We start from the raw sequence: 19,063 nt of genomic DNA, 5'->3' as shown, positions 1-19,063 counted from the left end.
TAAATTAAGGAAAATCTGGAAGAGTAATATCTGCTACGATCTAAACTTACAGGAGACGAATGATCAGTCATCATCATCATCATCCAACTCCATTTGAGTGAGGGCTTGAGAGGCTTAAATCCTCTCTTGCAATAGCCCTGGACAGAAACCCTGCTGTCTTGCGTAGTGCATAAATGTCGCCATACAGGTCGAGAATTTTTGGTTTCCCAGACCTGTCGAGACGGAGATCAGCAAGTCTGGGGCAGTCAAACAGAATATGAGGCACGGTTTCCTTTTCATCCCCGAAATCGAAATTTGGCCATAGCCGTGAGAAATATGAGCCAACAGGACAATGGCCTGTCCTGCACTGTGCTATAATCTCTTGCTCAGGCCTGGACAGCCTCCACCACGGGGAAGTGCGGTCAGGGCGCCTCATGCGCTCCCAGACTCCACGGGCTTTTTGGGATTTGTCCCAGCACTCAAACCACTTTTCCATTTCTGTTTTTTTAATTATAGCCAGAGCATGATGAAAACTTACAGCCTGTTCTGTGGGTGGAATTTGCCCTCCCTGGTGGGCCAAGGAGTCTGCAATAGTGTTGCCAGTCACACCTATGTGAATCGGTACCCACTGCATGATCAGTCATAGAGAGTGTATTTTTAGAGACCCAGTCTGTATCTTGCGTTCTAATTTTTTAAAGCTTATATCAACTCACACTGTCTGTCTGTCTGTCTTGTACAATTTTTGAATACTTCATTCCTCCCACACTTATTCTCGGATTAAGGGGAAATTTTAGACAATTATTTGATGTACCTAACAGAGAGTGAATCAATAAAAGCATGATCAAATTTGTTAATGAATTATTGGTAACGAATTATTTTGTATGTTATAAATAAAGGAAAATAAATGTTACTAATTGAGAGATGTGGCTGTATATGTGGAGTTACAACCACGTTTACGTATTATACACGTTTTTTCGTATACTTCCATTCTCGGATCAAGTTTTTTTTTGGCATTATTTTTTGATTCGATGACAATACAATCAATAAAATAAATTCAACAATTTGTTAATCAATTAGTGATAATTAATGTCTTTTTTTTATTCAGAACAAGGAAGCTTATTTCTGCAGTATTGGAATATATGCAGTTCTTCCGTTAGATAAGGGAAGTTTTTTTAAGAAATAGATTTTAAAAATATTTGTTGTTTGTTCATGATTAAATTAAGAAAAATCTGGCAGAGTAACATCTGCTTCAAAGTCAAAGAAAAATAAAATGTTTTCATCTCTAACAGAGTCTGTCTATACTCAAATATGTCTGCTAACGTTGGATGCTGAACAATGATGCTAAAAGAAGAAAGCAAATTAAAAAAAATAATATTAATTCTTGAATTTATTTAGCGCTGTTAACAAATATAATGTAGGCTCAAAGCGCTATGATAACATGTAAACATAAACAGGACAGTTGAAATGACAAGCTAATCTAAAATCTGTTTTGTACAGATGGGTCTCCTTAGTGTATGGAATAATGTTGCTTAACACATCTAAATAAGGAGCGAAATCCAATCCTTTGGTTCATGCACTAACCCCCCCCCCCCCCCCTTTCGACAAAAAAAACAAAAAAAAAAAAACAATACGCGTAACTATTGAGGGAGAAATGTGGACCAACTAAAAGCTCTGAGCCCTTGCCATGATCAATTTTTTCAAAGTTAAAAGTAAAATTCTTTATTGTAGATGGACTGATGACAAGCCAGAACAGAATACCTTCAATTCGATTCTTGCATTCAATCGGAGTCTATGGAGCCTTAGAGATAAAATGCTAAAACTGATGGGTATTAACAAATGTAAAAAGAAAACAAAAGAATATTTACTTTTACAAGTCAAAATTTAGGCAGGGAGAAAAAAGTGGACAATTATTGAATTGAGAAAAATTGAATTCAACCTATTTTTTTTATAGAGTTTATTTAAGAGCTCCTTACGGAAAGGGTTTTAAAGTAGGCCTAGACTAGAGTTTCTCAGCCGCTTCCAAAAAGACAAATCAGTATTGAACTGGTTTACTTCTTGCGAAAGATCGTCGAGCAAATCCTGGAATCTCAACAAAGGATGTTGATCAATTTTGTACATTTAAAAAAAGTTTGATAGCGTCCATCGAAATTACTCTGAAAAAATAGCAAGACAATAAGGCATCTCGCAACAATTTGTCCAGTTTAAGCATGTCTAAAGCAAGTCCAAATTTAGGCTGGGGAAAAAAAGGTTGAAATCCATAGTACTGTAAAGAGACAAAAGCTGAGCTTGTTCAGTCATATTGTTAGACACGACACACTTTCAAAATCATTTTTTTTAAAGTGTAGAATAATGAAATTACAAAGAAAAGCTAGACGTTCAATGTACATTAACGGACCAACTTCTTTCTAAAACCTTTTTTTAGGGCTTTCCCCCTGAGTCCACACAATTGTAATGGTCACCTGACTTAAGTTGAGGAAAGTAAAAGCAGTTGGTCGTTGTGCTGGCCACATGACACCGTGTTCGTTAACCGTTGGCCAAAGAAACAAATGACCTTAACATCACCTGCCCTATAGATCACAAGATCTGAAATGAATAATGTTAGCCTTTCCTTTGCTTCTGTTAAGGATAGCTGCTAATTGGGATGAGTTGAGATATTTGGTTCTGTGAACTGTTATGGTACCCTTAGGACGGCATAAGATTTTTTTATTTTAATACAGGTTCTTTATATATTAGAAAAATTAAAAAGAAAAAAAAAAGGTGACAAAGCAGAGTAACGATTTTGGTTCTTTTGGCCTTGTAAGGCAACGATGTACCACAAAGTCATGCAACACTAAAGAAATGTAGAAATCAAAATTTATATGGCAACTTTCAATTAAAGCTCATTTGGGAAGATAATTCTACAAATTTTGTATGCATTATTTTTCAAATATAGCTTCGAAATGTTTACTTTTTCTATGAATTTTAATATTTTATGTAGTTTAAAAATCATTAATAATTTATATACAATTTTAAAGACTTAAACTATTGTTGACCTTTCAATATCTAATTTTAGTCATATTTATATAAAATGAAAATAAATTGTATCCTTTCCAACAGTTATCTACCTTTGAATGAATGACCTTTCGGTTTTTCATTTTCGTAATAAAGTGCTATAGAGAACTCTATAGATGTTATATGAACAAAAATTTCATTTGCAAAAAATCTTTTTTGTAATTAAATAGTCAAAATGACACAATATTTAAAAGTATTTTGGATTTCGACATTTGAAATAATGTTTAAAAGAAAATGTATGTATTTAAACATATTTAAAAAACATTATATTTTTTTTTTTACTGTACATTTCTGTTAGAAACCAATTTTGATTTTAATTTATTGTGCTATACAGATAAAAAACTGTCGCAAATATAATGGTGCGGAGAGTGTCCAGGCAAAAAAACTCTCTATAGCACGTATGTTTAGTATGTTTTTTTGGTTTGTTTCGTTTTTATTTAATATTGATTTATTTTTTTTAAAAAAAGAGCAGTTTTACCTATATATTGAAAACGTAATTAATTTTCTATGAATTAAAAATAAATATTGAACAATTATAAACATATACTTATAACACCAATAGGAAAGCAATTCGTACATAATATTTTCCATTCTCAGTGGCGTCAATAGGGTCTGTGTCACCCGGTGCGATAAACTCGCAATGTTGACCCCCCCCCCCCCCCCCCTTTTAGCAAAAAAAAAAATCTCCCCCTAAAAAACAAACAAATAACTATTGTTTAGTTTGTTTCTTTATGTTAAACAATAAAACTGTATGCTAATTCATTGATTGAGTACACCCGAAATAGGTTTTTGATTATTTACTTTACAATATTTATTTGACATTTTATCAAAAGTTTTTTTTATTTAAGAGCGCCTTACGGAAAGGGTTTTAAAGTTGTGCTGGCCTCATGACATCGTGAAAAAATAGCAAGACAATAAGGCATCTCGCAATAATTTTCCAGTTTATGCGACATGTCTAAAGCATGAAATAAAATGTTACAAAACAGAGTAGCGATACGGATATTAAGTGAAAAATAAAGAGTTTGTATTAGAAAATAAATTCGTCTTTGGATTTTATTCATTCTTTAATTCATTCTTTACTACCTACAGAATTACTTTACGAGCCTTGCGTGTAGCTAAACCATACAGTACAGTAAATCATACAAATTCTGTTTCCTACATAGATCACGTTAATAACAAGAATTACCAAATGTTTCAATCTATCTACGAGAATTGTTGACATCAAGTAATTCTTCATTAGTTTGAGGCGCGAAAAGCTTCTTTCACCAGATTACACAATTACGGCTAATGCATAATGCCGTTTTTACTTATCGCACGTAGAGTTGGCGCTTTTCATATTGAATGACACCCGAAAATGACAATTTTTGTCTTTGATATATTTTCAAGAGATTTGTATGAGTTTTCAAAAGATTTCCAGGACTTTTTCGTTTGCTATTTTTTTTTAGATTTACAGGAGCTCCTGGTAAATCAGTGGGCCGCGGGAATTCTGTTATAATTTTAAATTATATAAGGTTACAAAAGACAGTTTGTGTGGAAACACAAACTCAAAATCGGCCCCCGCAGTAGTCCACCCAGGCACTATGCTTCAATATTTTCAGAAAGAACATCCGAATGAAATTATATCAAAGACAAACGAGAGATAAGAATGGAGAAAAAAGGTTAACAGATCTTGTGTTGTGCCCCAACGGTCCCGCAGATCAAAGGATAGGTGAAAGTGAATGTAAAGTTAGATGTGAACCTGGCCTAACTAGTTCCCCTTTTAGACCTTGTGGTCTATAGGGCAGATGATGTAAAGTTCATCTGTTTTTTGTGGCTTACGGTTAACGAGGGTGTCATGTAGCCAGCACAACGACCAACCGCCCTCCAGGATGTGCACATTTAACATTATCTAAGTTGACCAGCTCTCACTCCAAAAAGAAGAGTGCTCATAACGCAGGCATTGTAGACTACACCTACAGTGTAGAATAGTCTAGATTTATAATTTATAGACAAAGCTCTAGACCGCATCAGATGGAGAGAGACAGTGATCAAGAAAGCTATGGATAGCGAAAGAACATGGGCCTCAGCCATGGAAGAAAAACGGACAATGCGAAAAATGACCAGCTCCTCTACCACCGAATCAAAAGCCACCTTAACCTGCGATATTTGTGGACGGGAGTTTCTCTCCAAAATAGGACTCCACAGACACAAGAGGAAGAGTGCGAGATGAACCATAGTCGTTCTACGACTGAAGGGGGCCAATGATGAGATCTCAAGATCAGATCTAGTCAAGATTCGACTCAAGATCTATACCGACTAAAGATCTATTTTCTATGTTCATGACCTGGATTTTTTGTCTCCAATAATTTGACCGAGTTCCAATGAAATTTTGCCAATGAAAACACAAATGGCATTATGTGCCGAGTGCCGGAAGTAAGCCTATAATTAAAGCAAAAATGATCAAGTCTAAGCAGTAGAAGAAAAAGTAAACAAAAAGATTAAGTGAGGACATCTATTTAATTAATTCCCATGAAAGACTTATAAAATGTGATGATGTTATGTAAGTAAAATAAGCCATAAACAAGGTTTTTTGTCACCATTATAGATCTATATTATAGTTATATAATAGAATTCTAGATCTAAAATCTTACTAAATCACTAAATCTAGATTCAGTCAGTAGTGTAGCTCAGTAGTGAGTAGACAATAGTCAATAAGTTTAAGACACTAGTCACTAGTCTCTAGAGTAGAGTAGAGTAGACAGTAGATTATAGATCTAGATCTAGTGTACTACTTTTACTACTAGACATAGTAGTAGTATTAGTAGTACTAGAATCTAGAATGTAGTAGATCTACTATCATCTAGACCTAGATCTAGATAGTATTCTATAGTTAGGCCTAGTAATCTAGAGTCTAGTCCTAGTACTACAAACACTAACAGTAAGTTAAGTTCTCTTCTCTTGAATACAGTTATTATACACTGACTTACTTACTGAGTTACAGTACGAGAATCAAAAGTATGATTATGATACAATGATAGTAGTACTAGTAATAGTACTAGACACTAGTAACTAGTCTAGTAGTAGTAGTACTTAGTAGTCTTAAATTTAGATCTAGTACTAGTAGTAGGGACTCACTAGGGCAGAGGTTCTCAACCTGTGGGTCGCGATCCCCTTGGGGGTCGATTGACGATTTGCCAGGGGTTGCCAAAGGCCATTGAAAAAATGGATTGTTTTTCTCTATTCTTCTATAGGTGTGTGAACTGTGTGTGTGTGCGGGGGGGGGGGGGGGGTCGCGGCAGAGTGGGAGATTGTAAAATGGGTCGTTGAGCATAAAAGGTTGAGAACCGCTGCACTAGCAAGCCTAGGTCTAGATTTCTAGAATTTGTCTAGATTTATTATTGAGTAGTAGAGTGACTAGTGTTAGACTAGATGATTACTCAGATTAGTAAGATGATCTAGAGATTCTAGACTCAACTAAGTCTAAGAGATTAGCTGTTTATTTTAAAATAAATACTAAGACTAAGATTTAAGTTAAGATCTACTACTACTACTTCTACTCTACAAGTCTAGAATAGTCTAGATCTAGAATGTATTAAATATTTAATTATAATAGTCTAGATCTAGAATGTATTAAATATTTAATTATATACTAATATAATATAGTTAAATATAGACTATTATAGACATATGCCAGGCTATGGCACTAAGCATTACTACTTAGACTACTAGAATACTAGACTACCGTAACTACTAGATCTATAATCTATATTATCTATTTATAGAAATCTAGTACAGTAGTATTTATACTATACAGTATTGGCCTTTTTTCTATAGATAGTCTAAGACTAAGTCTAGACTAGAGTCACTAGATCTAGATCAAGTAGATCTAGTTACTAGTAGAATCTAGTCTCTTCTAGAGCGTAAATTTATATATAAGTAAGTTGTTAGTTAATAAGAGCAATAAGGCTAGAGGCTATGATGGGCTTGATTATAAGTTTAAATTATAATTTATACATATAGATCTAGATACTAATAATTATAATACATCATCTAGAATCTAGATTATCTAATATAGCTACTGAGGTACTGTACTATTGATATATTGTGATTGGGCATTGGTCATTTGACTATTTATTGTAGATCTACTTATCTAGATATGTAATTTTTCTTCAAGATTTCTGTACGATTTTGCTTTTAAGATCATGTTGTCCCTGCCCTAGTTATCTACTAATGATTTAGAGGCCTTAAATTAACGTAACTAATGATTCAGAAACATTTTGCATGAGAAATGACAAAAAAAATAAAATTCTTTTCACTGGGCCCCCTTAGTCTAGAGTTGCCCCACTCGCCACCACCTAAGGCTGCCTCTGTCTATGTGGTCCTTAGTTATTTAACTGTAATGGTCAAGACACACTGATTAAGAGATCTAATATTAGTATGTGTATTATATAGTAAAGTATACCATTTAAAAAGGGTTTTTAAAAAAAAAAAATATTGATCCTTTATTTAATTGCTATTTAATTTGCTTTTCTGTTGCATCACTCAGGAGGGAGCTGTACTAGGACAATAATGCCTACATGATGACTGTGATCAGCCTATTCATTGGGCTGTATCTACTGTCTATATTTCTACTTCAAGGAATTCATTGCTTAAGGAATGATATCTGTGCAGGGCGTACAATTTTGCATAACAGATCAGGAGTTATCACAGATGGGCCAAAAAATTACACAGAATATTTAAAATGTGAATGGCTCATTAATGGTAAGTATTTTTTTTTTTCAAAACTACTTTGTAATCAACATTTTGTTTTTTAGTATCCACAAGTTCCATAACCCATTTATTTCAGCCTATGATAAAATAGAAAACACCAAACTGTGGGAGATGAATGGACAGAAAAATATAGAGGTGCAGATCTAAGAGAGGAAGTTGACATGGATTGGTCAAACCCTTAGAAAAGATACCAACAACAGAGCTAGACAGGCCTTAGAGTGGAACCCCTAGGGAACAACACTTAGAGGAAGACTTAAAAGAATGTGGCAACACAGTAAACTAGATGAAGCAGAGAGGACGGGAAAGAACTGGGAAGTCATTAAAAAGCTAGCAAGAGACTGTGGAGAGTGTCATGTTTTTTTACTAAGGCCCACGGGGAACACAAAGAAAAGATGATGATGATAAAATAAATATTTATTTACTTTTTTATTTAACCTAAAACATTTTTTTTTTATGTGAGTTGTTTTTTTTTTTTTTTTTTTCTTGTAGCAGGTGGTCCTAACAGGACCATTCACCTGAGATTTGAAAACATGACAACAGAATGTTCCTTTGATTTCCTGTTCATCTATGATGGAAAGTCCTACAATAGCCATCTCATAGCCTCACTCAGTGGTGACAGTCATCCTGAAGACGTCACTGCCTACTCTGGGCATGTAAGTACTTCTAAGATAGCACATTATAATTTCAATATGTACATTGGCATTGGTGCAATGAAATTTCTTATCTAATACATTAAACTCATTGTGCTGATGTTTGAGGGTGCCATAATATATGATGTGACTTTTTGAGCTACAGTATATTTTTTTGTAAAGTGTGTAACAGGAATTATTACTGAAACAAAGAAATATTTGATTTAATTTATTTCAATGTCAACTCTCCTCTAGCTGTTTCTCTTACACTGTACATTGTTGAAAAGACAATACCTTTAAACACTTTTACTTTTTTTTCTTTTTACCAAAGATAAATTCATTTTATTAAATCAATTTTTTTGTTCCTTTTTTTATTTTTAAATAATAGTTCATCAAGCATGTAAAGATTGATAATAATGAACTATAATGTTATAATGTATGATTAATCAGGATTTCAGTTTAATAAAAATTGATTTGAAGTTGCTCTAAACCAAAGTGATGTGTGCTCCTTCTGTTAGTATAGTAAAGGGGATGGTTTGGGTTAATGAGGATGCAGTTGGCAGCAACTGTTTCATTTTGTGAGTTGACTTTGGCATACACACAAATTCATTATTGTGAAGTTTTCTAGTTCAATAAATTTTAATCACAATTTACAATTGCATGAAGGTTTCTGAAATTATAACTAAAAAAAGTTTTAGTCATTCATTAAATTTCTATTCCATTTATAAGCATACTAGCATGAGTTATAAATGTTAAACATAACAATGTTGGCATATGAGTTATAAATGTTAAAACATAACAATGTTGGCAAAGCCTCCATTTATGATTTTTTTCACCCACAATCACCATTTTGTAGATCTAAAAAAAAAACAACATTTTACAAAATTGTCACAAAGCTTTGCTTATGAACAAATAAATTTCATTTTGTTATAAATGCTTTTCAAAATTAAGTAGGGCCTGTATGTGACATTTAATTATTATGCAGGCTGAAAATACAATTACTCTTCAATAATTATATAGTTGTGAACATGTAATTTTGAAAGAAGAAATTAAAATACAACAATCACTCTTCATCAAATTATGTAGTTCTGAAACTCAATTTTCAAGCAGGTAAAACAATACATAAGCTCTCTTTAATCAGTACTTTTTTATTTTTTAAAATTGCCTTTTTTTTCATGCAAATAATAATTATTTAATGGATATATATATATATTGATTTTGCGCATTTTTTTGTGTATCTGCTAGATGCTGATTTATTTGTTCAGTGATCGCAACTATGTCCGGCTTGGGTTCTATGCTCACTACGAAGTTGTTGATTGTCCATGGAACTGCAGTAAACGGGGAGTTTGTAGAGATAATGTCTGTCACTGTAATGCTGGCTTCAGTGGGAGAGGCTGTGAGGTAAGTTGGTGAGAAGTCATTGAAACAATATTACCTACTTCTCCTTGGAACAAATTTAATCTTCGCTGGTGAGGCAGAAATGTTAATACTACCAGACCAGTGTACTGCTTTTTCAGTAATTTCCAAAATGGCCCTATGCCAGTGTAACTATTTTTTTGGTAGATGCCTATTTCATGGGGGAAAAAAAAAAGAGTCATTGTCTAAAAATAACCAACAATCGTTATTAAACCACATGTTTAGCTCTGTGAATGGTTGCCTCCATGTGTTTACATTGAGTTCGTGTGGTTTTACATGAAAATTTGCATTAAACATGAATCAGGCATGTAAAAGGTAGGTCTAGGCCTGTAATAAGCTTAAAGTTGGTCAACATTTTAGTTGTTTTTTTATTCTTACGAGTCAGAATTTTTTTTTAAAGAAAAATTTTATCTCTGCTGAAAGAGAGAGATTGTTTGATTTATAGATCTAGAACTTGAAAAATAGTAAGAAAAGTGTGGCGTGGCCATCAGGGGCTAAGGGATGGGAGGGTTAAAATCATAAAATTGACTTCTGTTTCTTTGTTTCAGTAATAATTCTTTGATTTGTGTTGTATTTCTCAGGTGGCTAACTGTCCAGACAACTGTGGACAGCATGGGGAATGTGCCTTTGATGCTCACAAACTGCAGTATTGCCGTTGTAATGCAGGCTACGTTGGCCACAAGTGTGATGTGCCCATCAGCAGCTCTGGAGTCAGAGGTCACTGGTACAGTGTTCATAATTCCACGGATCAAAGCTTCCCACCCCGCACTGCTCACACTTCAGTCTACGCCAACAGATGTATATGGATGTTCGGAGGATTCGATCTCAACCATGTGCTGGATGAACTCTGGAGGTTCTGCTTGTCAAAGAACCTTTGGGAAAATTTAACCCGTAAGCTCAAAATGGGGGAAGTGCTTTGGCCCAGCGGCAGGAGCGGCCATGCCATGGATGCTTATGGGGAGGGCTTCTACATTTTTGGTGGTCTCCTCAATAATGGATCACACAGCAACGAGTTGTGGTTCTTCAACATTTCTTCTATGACCTGGGCTCTTTGTGCCAACGAAAGTGGCATTATGCCAGAGAAAGTGACTGACCATACGTTAACCACAGCTGATGATCATTTGTTTGTCATCGGTGGTAAAACTGAAGAGAGGGTATACATTGATACCATATACAAGATATCGGCAGAAATGCCTGAACAGTGGGAGCAGGTCTCGGTGAAGGGTGGCAGATATCCCACCAAGCGTTTAGTAGGTCACAGCACCTTGTACCACAAACATTCGCGATCACTGATAGTGTTCGGTGGGTACAAGCAGGAGACAGCTCTTTTCAGTGACCGCTCCAACATCATCCATGTCTTCAGCATAGATGACCTCTACTGGTCCCAGCTGCACAATTTTAGATGGCATAAAGATTTCATTCCTAGAGACAGGGCTTACCACTCAGCTGTGCTTGTGGGGAACTACATGGCTGTGTACGGAGGGAACTCTCATAAGCACGAGGAGCTTGAAATATGTTACAGCAACGAGATTCATTTTTACCACTTGGGTTGTCATCTGTGGCTCAATCACTCCTACTTTAGCGGTAAGTTATAGAGATGTAAACCTGTCATAATATGTAACTTGAACAATAGTTCTTGCTTTAGTGGATAGGTTGTTGTGTTTGGATAAGTCAGGCCTGTTTTAAGATGATTTGAAAAAATTGTTATTAACTATTATTTGGAAAGGTGAAATCTTGTAACAAAATAATTTAGCTGTGTATAATATATAAGATTATTTGAAAACAAACTCATGAATATCATTTAGAAGAGCTAAAGCTGGTATCAAAATATTTATTTTACAACTTATTTTATAGTATATATCATTATTTCTGTTTTTTTTTTTTTATGGTACCAATGTATTTATAATCTGATGTTTTAGTGACATAAAACACACAATTTTATTGGTCCTTGGTCTTGACATTTAGTTGTGGCTTTAAAAGATGAATTCATTTTTTCTATTTCCTCAGCAAATACTTCTACTGGAAGGATACCATTGAAAGGACGATTCGGTCATACAGCTGTTGTTGCTAACGGCAACATTATGTTTATAATGGGAGGCTATTCCGGAAAGGTTTTAGGAGATCTTATTGCTTACAAGGTTCCATCTGCAATTGCTGACTATGAGGTGATTCCTTTTTTAATGTTCATCTTGTCAATAATTGCTGTATAGTTTAAATGTAAAATGTTCAGTAGAGTGTTGACCAAAAGAATTGACATTGTCTAATCAATATCTAATAGTCAGGATCCAGCACTAATTCTTTAGGTTCAATGTAGGTGGGGAACTACATGGCTGTGTATGGAGGGAACTCTCATAGAAAAAAACACCCTCTGGGTCAGGATTTTGTAATATTACCATCACAAAGGAGATAAAAGACACCATTTACAAAGACAGACACAAAAGGGGGGGGGGGTCTGGTGGTGGTGTTTTACTATATAAGTGTCATTTACTTACCAATGGTCTCATTGACATGCAACAATGTTCATCAATAAAAAGTTATAAAAGTTGATCAATGAAAAACTTTGTAAATTCATTTATAAAATCTTTGTAAATTCATTAATGATAAACTTTGTAAATTGTCAGTAGTGAAAAACTTTGTCAATTCATCAATGAAAAGCTTTGTAATTTCTTCAATGTAAAGTTATGTGAGGTCATCAATGAAAAGTGAAAAAGTTATTAAGCTCATCTATGAAAAGCTACTTTCTGCTCATCATTGAAAAGTTGATGTCGGATAAAATACAACTTATAATATGTTAAGGACAAGGGATCAATCTTTTGTTTACCATATTTTCAAATTATTTCTTTTTCTGGGTCTGTTGTCAACAATGACTGTTTTGTTTCAGTGTTCCTCTGAAGATGAAACACTTTGCCAGAGTGAGAAACTTGACATTCATTTCAGTGACAGTGATCACTGTCGGAAGTATGACAGTCAAGTTTGTTTGGAAGATCCTGAGTGCATCTTTTGTAACACCTCACTCTCTGACACAGAGGGTCCTGTCTGTTTACATCGTACGCTTAAGGAGGTAAGTTTTTTTTTAAAATTAATTTTATGCAATTCTTCCCTCATCCAAGATCATCAGAGCATCATAGATGAACAGCTGCACTTCACACTGCCATAGGACATTGCAGAGGGTGTGCACCATCATGTGCGCTAGCCTATACAGGACAGAAGCAAAATGGTTTGAGTAATAACCCTTTTATCCCCTAAGTGGAAGACCACATTATTTATCAAAATGAATCTAAGTTGTGTAGTTAAGAATACAAATAAATAGCACAAAACTACATACTGTATAATAATAAGGCTTGTCTTCGAGTCTGAAGATCAATAAGGAATGCAGTATTTACAGGAATGCAGTATTTACTGTGGCTACACAGCCCCAGCTGTGACCTACATATTTTGCCACACCTAGCTCAGGCATAACCATTGTGAACTGATGGTTGATTTAGATTTTCTTTCCGCTGTCTACGTCTGTCCTCTGCAACAGATTTTCTTTTTTTTTTTTCTCAAATGTGTATCCTGTGGCTCTTGTATTGTGACCTCCATCTTTCTAGTTCTTAAGCTGCATGCATTTAGGTGCTCTCTTCTATGTCAGTTAAAGCAAGTTGACATCTAAGCTGGGTTTTAAAGCATTTCTGTGAGGCACCTCTGTAAACTATAGTATAACAATACAATCAACATAAAAACAATGACAACCAGGACTGTCAAGCTCACACTCTCTCTCTAATATTATCCAGCACTAAATCATGACATTTGTGAAAGCATTAATCAAAAGAAAACTTGAACACGTAAGGATCTTAAGTTAAAGCTACATGGGTACTTTTAATTTTCATCTAAGATGTCTCATTTTGTTCTTATTTCATGGATTTTGTGCTTTTTTTTTTAGCATTGTGTGGGTCCCATCTCTGACCCTCCTGACAGATGCCCTGGCATATGCCCATCACTTCACACATGTGGTGCCTGCATCAGCCAAGGTAAAGGTGTTAGAGTGACCAGTGATATCCAGCGTAAACATGTCTACCTTCAGCAGTGTAGTTGGTGTGTCAAAGAGGCTCAATGTCAGACCAGATCATGTGAGTACTTACCTCGCTATCTAAGTGTTTGTTATCTCCGTTTGTTTCACTTCATACCGATGCGTTAGTTCACGAACAAAGCAAAGTGCTGCTTTTTCTACACCACTTATCAATTGTGTTGTCAGATAGTAACCTAATTAGTATGACTAATAGGTGATCTCATTGGAAACATATGTCAAGCTTCCTCTTGAAAACTTCTTGGTCCATGTTGTACTTTATTGTAACAGTAATTTTTGCAATCCCCTTCTCACTTCACAGCAATTCAACTGATGAAATTCAACTCATTGTAAAGCTACTAACAACAGCTAATTTTAAACAAGTCTTTGATCATAAATGTACATGGTTCTAACACATGACTCATTCAAATATAAAATACCAAAAGTTCTAACAAACTAAGGTATCAACATTTCATATTAGTCAGCCAGACGGTCTGTCATAAATTGTCTCCCCTATAGGTCACTAAGTTCAGATAGTAAATACACACATGTCATTAAGACAAAGCACAAGTTAGTCATTCTGTTTCCACCCATGTTTACATTACCTTCATAGCCCTCAAGAGCATTTCCGTTATCCTTTCAAGGAAGGTATGGAAAAGAGTTAGTGAAAGTAGGCATCCTTGTCTTGCATTGGAGAGGTAAATGTGCATCAGAGTTTATCATGTGTTTTTGTTTTCCTGTTCCCCAGCTCCAGCGGGTACTTGTAGATCTGCCAATGGCACAGTGACTGGTGTTGTAGGCTGGTGGGGTGGACTGAGTGCTAACCTGACTAGTATAATCCAGTGCCAGACGGAAGACTTCCCAGCAGGTCTTCAGTTTGTCAAGTACAGAGAGCCAGCTAATTACACATATCCTGATGAGGTGAGCTAACAGATTTTCAGTCTTTTTTATAACAAACTCATTTACATTTAGGATTAACATTCATTGTCTTTTTTTTTGTCTTTATTTTTATGTTAATACTAAGGATTCTCTTCAAGAGCTTATATTCTCAAAGACAGTTTAAGAAGTATTCTATTTTTATGGTGGCCAATAGCTTACAGATTTAGGAGCCATCAAAGCAATCTATAGATTCACTTTCAGATTGTAAAAAATCAAGAACTTTCATTCTTTCATTAATTCTGATTTAAAAAAGAAAATCTCAATATCCAATGCAGTATGAACACCAAAGTTTTGTCTTTTAATACCAAATATGTCTTGGAAACTAAAAAAAAATGTGTGCCTGTCCTTTCGAACCTGTGAAAATGTATTGATTGAAATAGCTGAGTCTCTTGTACAAACAAGCTTATTATATCATTTTTAAAATCTAACTCACATTTGTTTTTACTGTGTAGCTCAACATTCACCGCAGAACTGTAGGCACCATGGGATATATTGTAGGTAAACGTATTGAGCATGTGTATTTTCTGACCTCGAAGTTCCTTGGATTCCTGCACCCACTCAATGCTCAGCCACCTGCCAATGAGAACTTGACACTCTTTCTGTCCCTGCAGCATGCTAAGGCTCAATTGTATTTGTCTTCAGATGACTCGCCAGCAGGCTTGGTAAGTGTTCTGTAGTCACTTTACTTTGTGTGCCTGGGAACTAATGTACAAAAGATAAATAGTTTAGTTTATCAAGTTTTTTTGTTCTTATGTTAGGCTTTTTGTCAAATGCAAATAAATCTAGATTTAATTTTATATTTTAATATCTGTATGCAATACAAAACAAAAGAAAATGTTTGAGTTGATTTTTTTTTTTTAAGTTTAGTTTTAGCGCTTTGTGTAAATAAGATTGTAATTTCAGATTGGTGTAAACTAAATGATCTTTGCTCTAATTGATGATGTTTTTGATGTTTTCCTCAACAACTTTCTAGTATTGCTTTTAAAAAGAGATCAGTAGAGAAATGTACTTCACTTTCTTCTCCTTCCAATGTGAAGCCATCTGCATTAGGATATCATTCCTTTTTGTTGTTCAAACAGTTTTTTTTTTTTGTGACAGCCATTTCTTGGTGCACCCGCCACAGTCACTTAGTCATTTTCCGATGGATCCAAGTCTTTGTTTTGCATACATAGGCAGATGTTATACTTATTGACTTGTTTACATTTCAGGAATCTGTCATTAAGAGAGATGATGAAGGCATCAACCTAATGCTTCAAGCCAAAAGAGCCTATGGGCGTACAGTTTTTCCAAATGTCACTCGGGGCTATAGATATTATCTGGAGCAGGTAATTAATATCAGAGACTTATGAATTTCACGTTTTGCCTTTAATGACAGACCTTTAGGAGTAAAGAACAAAAAGCTTGAACTTATTTTTTGTTTACTTTGACTTGTAGACAACTGAACAAGCTGGCTCAACAGAATTCACCACTGCTGTGACCATCAGCTGGAATGGCTACCTGAGGCCAAATGAAAATGACAAATATCATGTCATTACTTATGAATTTTTAGAACCATACAGGTATAAGACAGTAATCTGTTGTTTTTTTTTACAAATCTTTTATAGCTTTAGATTGGTGTAGATTGACTGTGTTATTATAAACCAGAGTATACCATCTGTTAGAGTTTAAACTCGTTTGAATCTGTTACAAATCATTAACTCATTTTGCTAACAAAGTCTAAATATTAAATAAAGGGAAATCTTTCATCTCAGAATTAATAAGGCTTAACTTTTCTATATAGTTAATATTTTAGCTAAAGCCAAAGCTAAAAAAAAATAGTCTCTAATTAGTTAATGCTTATCACTTCCCAGCAAAGGGAACTGCAGTGCCAGTTACAACTGTTTGGGGTGTCTGACTGATGCTCTATGTGGCTGGTGTGAACTTAAAAGAATCTGCCTGCCTCGTAACGTTAGTGATGACTCTTGTCATGATGGCCCTAGACATCAGTATATGATAACTTCTCCATCTGAGTGCCCAGACTGTGAGAGTCATGTCCAGTGTTCAACTTGTGCTGCTGTAAGTACATTGAATGGTGAATACTAAATCTATAGTATAGTTTATGTCAAAACTAAATATTTTCCCATAAGATTCTTTCACATGTATGTTCTCTTACTATTTCTGTATTAAGTTATCACATTTAGTAGTGAATAGTTTGTTGGATATTGATATGTGAAGAAAATGATTGTCATGTATTTCCAGGACCCTCTTTGTGAGTGGGTGATGGACACTGGTCACTGTACTAGAAGAATGAGACATCCTGAGAAAGCTGTTAGAGACAGTGAGAAATGTCCACCTCCTTGCCATGAGTAAGTGTTGGCGAATTGAATGGTTGAGTTTGATTCTAGTTTTAAATAGATTAATTAGACAGAAAGGTTTTACATTCAGAATGGGAAATATCATAAGCAAGCTTGCTAAATGAAGTTAATATATAAATGCCTTATTGTGAGTTTTAATGTTTTGGATAACTTGGTATATATTTGTTATATTATACAGGACTGATGGGTAATTGCATGATCTCAGTAAAGCATTACCTCAATCTTTAAATCCTAAGATAATACTTACTAGCCCATTCATTTAAAGTGACCTAACATTTCTCCATGCCGTTTGAAGAGGGTTCTTAAATGTCATGAAATGTTGAAACCCATAATTGTTTCCTCCTCCAGGCGTACAAAGTGTAGCAGCTGTATAACATCTGAAAAGGGAGACTGTGCCTGGTGTGAGAACACTCAGCTTTGCTTGCCCTTCTCTGACTATGTCACGCGCTACATCTATGGCCAGTGTACTTCCTGGATTGATATATCCAATGCCAACGTCAGCTGTCGTTCCTGCAGAGAGATGACAACGTGTGACAAATGTTTAAAAGTCCTTGGTTGTGGCTGGTGTAGCAATGTGAACAATCCCCTGCAAGGTGTTTGTATTGATGGAGATTTCGCAAGTGAGATTTATTTTATTTTTTTGAAAAGTAAAAGTTTTTCTTGAAACTCAATGGCCTAGAATTGATATTTCTATGACATTTATCCACAACCCCAACCACATTTACTTTCACTCATTGAACAGATATACTTAGACTGAGAAAGTTGCTAAAATCCTGAATTACAAATCTAAACTTTAACCAGGTTTCAATTTGAGACATTCAGTTGAATAGTCAAGTACTTTCCCTTATTAACATTGCAATTGTATCTTCATATTCAATAAAAAAAATTTCCGTAACTCAGTAAATTTTTTTTTTTTATTATTATAGCTTTTATATAGCGCTACTTTCATGCTTATAGCATGCTCAGAGCGCTTTGGTCCTATCTCATTTGTGGACCAGTGGGGCGGGGGGGGGGGGGAGGGGGTATCTAGGAGTTGGTTTTCCTTGCTGCCTTTAGGCGATCAGTAAACACAACTCTGCCCGAGTCGGGTGTCGAACCTCGAGCCCCCTTCTAGGCAGCCAAGACAAGCCAAGTTCAAGCGCACTTAGCCTCTCGACCATGCTTCTTTATGAGAAGGTCCCTATTTTCCCATCAAAGGAATTCACATCGAATGAAAACAAAAATATTATAATTGTTTAATTGATATCTTGTTACAAAAAAATGACAGCTTTTTGATCTTATAGCTAAATTTTAAATTACAGTAAAGACTGGGATTTTGACGTTCTGGATTTTTAGGGTGCTCCTAGGTCTACCTAACTCTAATGGGTACCTGACATATGCTGGGGAGGTCAATGTAGCTGGTCATTATGCTGACCACATGACATCCTCGTTAACTGATGGCCATAGAAACAGATGAGTTGTACATCACCTGCCCTCATAGATCAAAACGTCTGAAAGCTAAATTAGTGTCACAAACTTGTTTCCATTACAGGTGCTAATAACAATGAGAGCTGCAGCCAGTACCTGGGGGATTCTTACAATGTTACAACTACAGAGCCTTTTGCTTGGTCTTATGACAAGTGTCCTGATGTAGATGAATGCGCACTTGGACTGCACACCTGTCACCCTAATGCCACCTGTAAGAATGTCTATGGTTCCTACAGCTGTGTTTGTAATCGAGGATTTGCTGGAGATGGATCATTTAAATGTGATGAGACGTAAGCTGTTTGTTAATTCATTTCTATGTTCATCACTTTCAATAGATTAACATCAATGTAATCGGCAGTCAGTTTCTATGCCATCATAATGGCAACTTAGTTTCTTGGTCATTACTTACTTTTAGAAAGTGTATAAATATGTAA

At 35.2% G+C, this 19,063-nt stretch overlaps 1 protein-coding gene across 1 annotated transcript in view; it reads left to right on the top strand.

Moving 5' to 3' along the window:
• The first annotated feature begins 5,448 nt into the window (after window positions 1-5,448).
• The window catches only part of LOC106062296 (multiple epidermal growth factor-like domains protein 8), a 38,330-nt gene continuing 24,715 nt past the window's right edge, over window positions 5,449-19,063 (top strand). Inside the window, exons 1-16 of the mRNA XM_056041059.1 lie at window positions 5,449-5,569; window positions 7,556-7,770; window positions 8,269-8,432; window positions 9,654-9,809; window positions 10,406-11,408; window positions 11,832-11,989; window positions 12,706-12,885; window positions 13,747-13,933; window positions 14,618-14,790; window positions 15,261-15,470; window positions 16,017-16,133; window positions 16,243-16,367; window positions 16,659-16,863; window positions 17,047-17,153; window positions 17,511-17,782; window positions 18,694-18,919. Of these exons, the coding sequence (XP_055897034.1) occupies window positions 7,587-7,770; window positions 8,269-8,432; window positions 9,654-9,809; window positions 10,406-11,408; window positions 11,832-11,989; window positions 12,706-12,885; window positions 13,747-13,933; window positions 14,618-14,790; window positions 15,261-15,470; window positions 16,017-16,133; window positions 16,243-16,367; window positions 16,659-16,863; window positions 17,047-17,153; window positions 17,511-17,782; window positions 18,694-18,919 (3,467 nt within the window). The 5' untranslated portion in view covers window positions 5,449-5,569; window positions 7,556-7,586. The remainder of the gene's footprint in view (window positions 5,570-7,555; window positions 7,771-8,268; window positions 8,433-9,653; window positions 9,810-10,405; window positions 11,409-11,831; window positions 11,990-12,705; window positions 12,886-13,746; window positions 13,934-14,617; window positions 14,791-15,260; window positions 15,471-16,016; window positions 16,134-16,242; window positions 16,368-16,658; window positions 16,864-17,046; window positions 17,154-17,510; window positions 17,783-18,693; window positions 18,920-19,063) is intronic.

The sequence above is a fragment of the Biomphalaria glabrata genome, chromosome 9, assembly GCF_947242115.1.
Source record: "Biomphalaria glabrata chromosome 9, xgBioGlab47.1, whole genome shotgun sequence".
In the NCBI taxonomy this organism is placed as follows: Eukaryota; Metazoa; Mollusca; class Gastropoda; family Planorbidae; genus Biomphalaria; species Biomphalaria glabrata.
Note: the sequence above shows the minus strand (reverse complement) of the source record. Positions and strands in the feature narration are given on the sequence as shown.